At 31.5% G+C, this 3,432-nt stretch overlaps 1 protein-coding gene across 2 annotated transcripts in view; it reads left to right on the top strand.

Moving 5' to 3' along the window:
- Positions 1–3,432, top strand: part of LOC117106512 (multidrug resistance-associated protein 5-like) — a 26,322-nt gene that overhangs the window by 19,136 nt on the left and 3,754 nt on the right. For both annotated transcript variants that reach the window (XM_033247884.1, XM_033247890.1), the window contains exons 13-16: positions 1,045–1,238; positions 1,669–1,815; positions 1,914–2,326; positions 2,902–3,088. In XM_033247884.1, the coding sequence (XP_033103775.1) occupies positions 1,045–1,238; positions 1,669–1,815; positions 1,914–2,326; positions 2,902–3,088 (941 nt within the window). The remainder of the gene's footprint in view (positions 1–1,044; positions 1,239–1,668; positions 1,816–1,913; positions 2,327–2,901; positions 3,089–3,432) is intronic.

Below are 3,432 nucleotides of genomic sequence, written 5' to 3'. Positions count from 1 at the left end.
CATTTTATGTTTGCTACGTATGCGGTCAGCCACGGGGCGGATCCAGAATTTTTCAAACAGGGGGCACAGCAGTTTCAGAATATGTAAATTTAGTGGCAAAATGTGGGGGAACGTTCCCCCGTGCCACACTACTGGATCCGCCCCTGAGCAATGCTTTGGCCAATCCTTATTTCTGAGTTCTGTTCATCGATATGATATTATTCTGATTTATTAAACAATTGGGTAATAATGTAATAACAACTGATAATATCATTATTTGTTTTGAGATAGCTCGTTTGTTCCCTCAATAAGAAATATAAACCTTTCTCTATCTGTATGCTTAAAATAGAAAGTATAGTATCTGACTTCAACATCTATTCAACAACAATTAGTGTAATATTTCTATCAACTCGTTTTTTCCAATTTCTTCCTACGTTCCGGCACCTCTAATACTGTTACGTTATAATGGTATTCAAAACGTAATTTTGTAAACCATAAGTACGTATTTTTAACGTAATTTCTGTCCAAAAAATGTTGAGATCGTTGCTACAAGGTTGACGTTTAAATATATTTTTCTGACGTAACCTGAATGTTATTCTTAAGTTTTATATTTGCTGAGATCCCTCATTTCGACTTGTCTTTTGAACTAGATACTGTATATTAGTATTCAGTACACATAGTGTTCAGATCCTGGTTGGAACATTTTTTTACACTCGAAAATACTTTTTCAATAAAGAAAATACCGTTTACAATATTTAGGCCTATACACACACACACATATATATAATTATATATATATGTATATATTATATTATATATATATATATACATTATATACTATACTATATTTCTTCAGCTTCCTTCTGGAAATAAATTTATAATAAAGACAATAAAGTTGAATTTATTTATTTTGAGTTAAATTATTCATTATTTAGCATTTCATATATATTTGACCATGCCTATTTCTCAAGTGCTGATATTGTAATTTTCGTACATGCATTTATATCATAATAATATAATAATAACAACTTTTCACTGTTTATGTTTTGGTTTTATTTATTTCAGGCACGTGTGGAGTTCTCACCAATAACGAAATAAACGAAGCTGGTTCAGTCAAGATGGAAACTTACATTGCATACATCAAAGCGGCTGGTGGATACACTATTTGTCTTCTTACAGTTTTCTCGTTCGTCCTGATGGTCGGAACTATAACATTTAGTCAGTGGTGGCTGTCAAAATGGTTAGAACAAGGTGGAGGTGTAAGTATTTATTAACATTACCATTGCCATTACACAAAAACTATTACTATTACATTTACCATTACATTTGCTTTTGCCATTTTGATTACAATTAGGCTGTCATTATCACTACCATTGTCATGATCATACTTATCACACTTATTATTATCATCATCATTTATTCGTGCGAGTGTACAAATAAAAATGCATGTTGACATTTTTTTCATTGTGATTTATCATCATTTAAAATATTTCCGACCAGAGTATTAGGAGACTTACAATCCTACAGCTCCAGTCAATAAACTGGAACGAAAAAAAAACAAAAACCAAAACAAACAAAACAAAAAAAAAACACAAAAAAAACAAAAACATTTCACCATGTAGGCTTAAATATATGCAGAGAAAAAAAATGAATTGAATTAACATTTTTTTATTATTATTTTTTTTGTAGGGCTCATCAATTATCATCGGTAACATTAGTGTTCCAAGCGACGACATCAGGGACAATCCGCAATTAGCATTTTACCAACAAACATACATCTTAACAGCAGTGGCAGTGTTACTTTTCAGTATCCTAAAGAGTTTTATATACATTCGTGTAAGTTTTAAAGATGTCAAGATGCGCTGTCTCTTATACACATCTAGATGTGTATAAGAGACAGATATATTAGTGTAATAGTTCAATCTCTTTTTCAGACAACACTTGTGGCTTCTTCCTCTCTGCACGACTCCGTTTTGCGCAAAGTTTTCAATTCACCAATGATATTTTTTGACACTACCCCTTCAGGTCAAATCATGAATCGCTTTTCCCAAGATTTAGATGAAGTAGATGTACAGTTACCGATTACAATGGAAATGTTTTTTCTTTACCTGTTTGGTGTTCTGTTCGCTTTGATTGTGATTTCGGTCGTGTTTCCAATGAATCTAATTGGTTTGGCCATATCATTTGTTTTGTTTGCAATGTTGGGTCGATTATTTAAAAGGTGTCTCAGTGATCTCAAACGTTTGGATAATATCAGCAGAGCGCCTTACTTATCACACCTCACGGCAACCATTCAAGGGGTGCAGACAGTGAGAGCGTACGCTAAGGAGAACCATTTTAACAACAGGTAACCTTTGTTTCCGCTTTAAATAATGATGTTGTTGATGATGGTAATAATAATCGCAATAATAGTAATACATTTATAATTATTATTATTATAATTATTATTATTATTATTATTATTATTATTATTATTATAATCTTTAAAATTCAGATTAGATTAGTCTACTTATAATCACTTTTAATCATAAACATTTCTATAAACAGCAAGATGGTACCAGTTGATATCAAGCTAGCTACCACCGTATAATGCAAAGTGTACGGTACCTTTAAACGTGATTTTTAGGTATAATACAAGAAGGGTTTTAAGTTAAATAATATGTATTATACAGGTAAGCATAAATTAAAATTAGAGGCAATACACAAATGCCTACCTAAATGTGTAACAAAATTTTGATCTTAAAAACATTTTGAAGAAATGTATAAATGGGCTGCTTTGGAAAAATATTGTAACCATTTATCTCCTTCTACCTCCTCTGGGCATAACATGTTAACATACCTGTCATATATAATTAACTAAAGTTTTTGTAACTTGGTATGAAGTGAAATCACTATAATAGGTCGATGAAAAATCTATTTCAGATTCGAGGAGATGGTAGACACCAATTCCGTACCTCTGCTATTATTTGTACTAAGTAATCGATGGTTAGCCGTACGCTTTGATCTTTTTGTAATGTTTATGTCAGTGAGTGTTGGCGCCTTCGCCGTCATAACTCATGGACAAGTGTCATCAGCTATGGTGGGCCTAGCTATCACATTCTCAGCATATGTAAGTTTCAATGCTTTTATTCATTTTATGATGATTTTCATTGAGTAAACAACCATTATCATCATCGTCATCATTATCATCATAGTCATCGCCATGATCATGATCGTCACCATTATTATTATCATTATCAACATTAAAATCATCACCATTCTTATCTTAAACTATTTTTGTACTTCTTTAAAAAAATATTTTTGTACACTATATTGTTTTGGTGGATAATACTGTAGCCCTTGATGAATTGAAAACAGAATCAGAATAACAAAAACATTTAAATCTAAGCGAATTTTTATATACCTGTCTCTTATACACATCTAGATGTGTATAAGAGACAGATATATAGCATT

This window comes from Anneissia japonica, unplaced genomic scaffold (genome assembly GCF_011630105.1).
Source record: "Anneissia japonica isolate Jap-2015-1 unplaced genomic scaffold, ASM1163010v1 scaffold142_len1259957_cov175, whole genome shotgun sequence".
In the NCBI taxonomy this organism is placed as follows: Eukaryota; Metazoa; Echinodermata; class Crinoidea; order Comatulida; family Comatulidae; genus Anneissia; species Anneissia japonica.
Note: the sequence above shows the minus strand (reverse complement) of the source record. Positions and strands in the feature narration are given on the sequence as shown.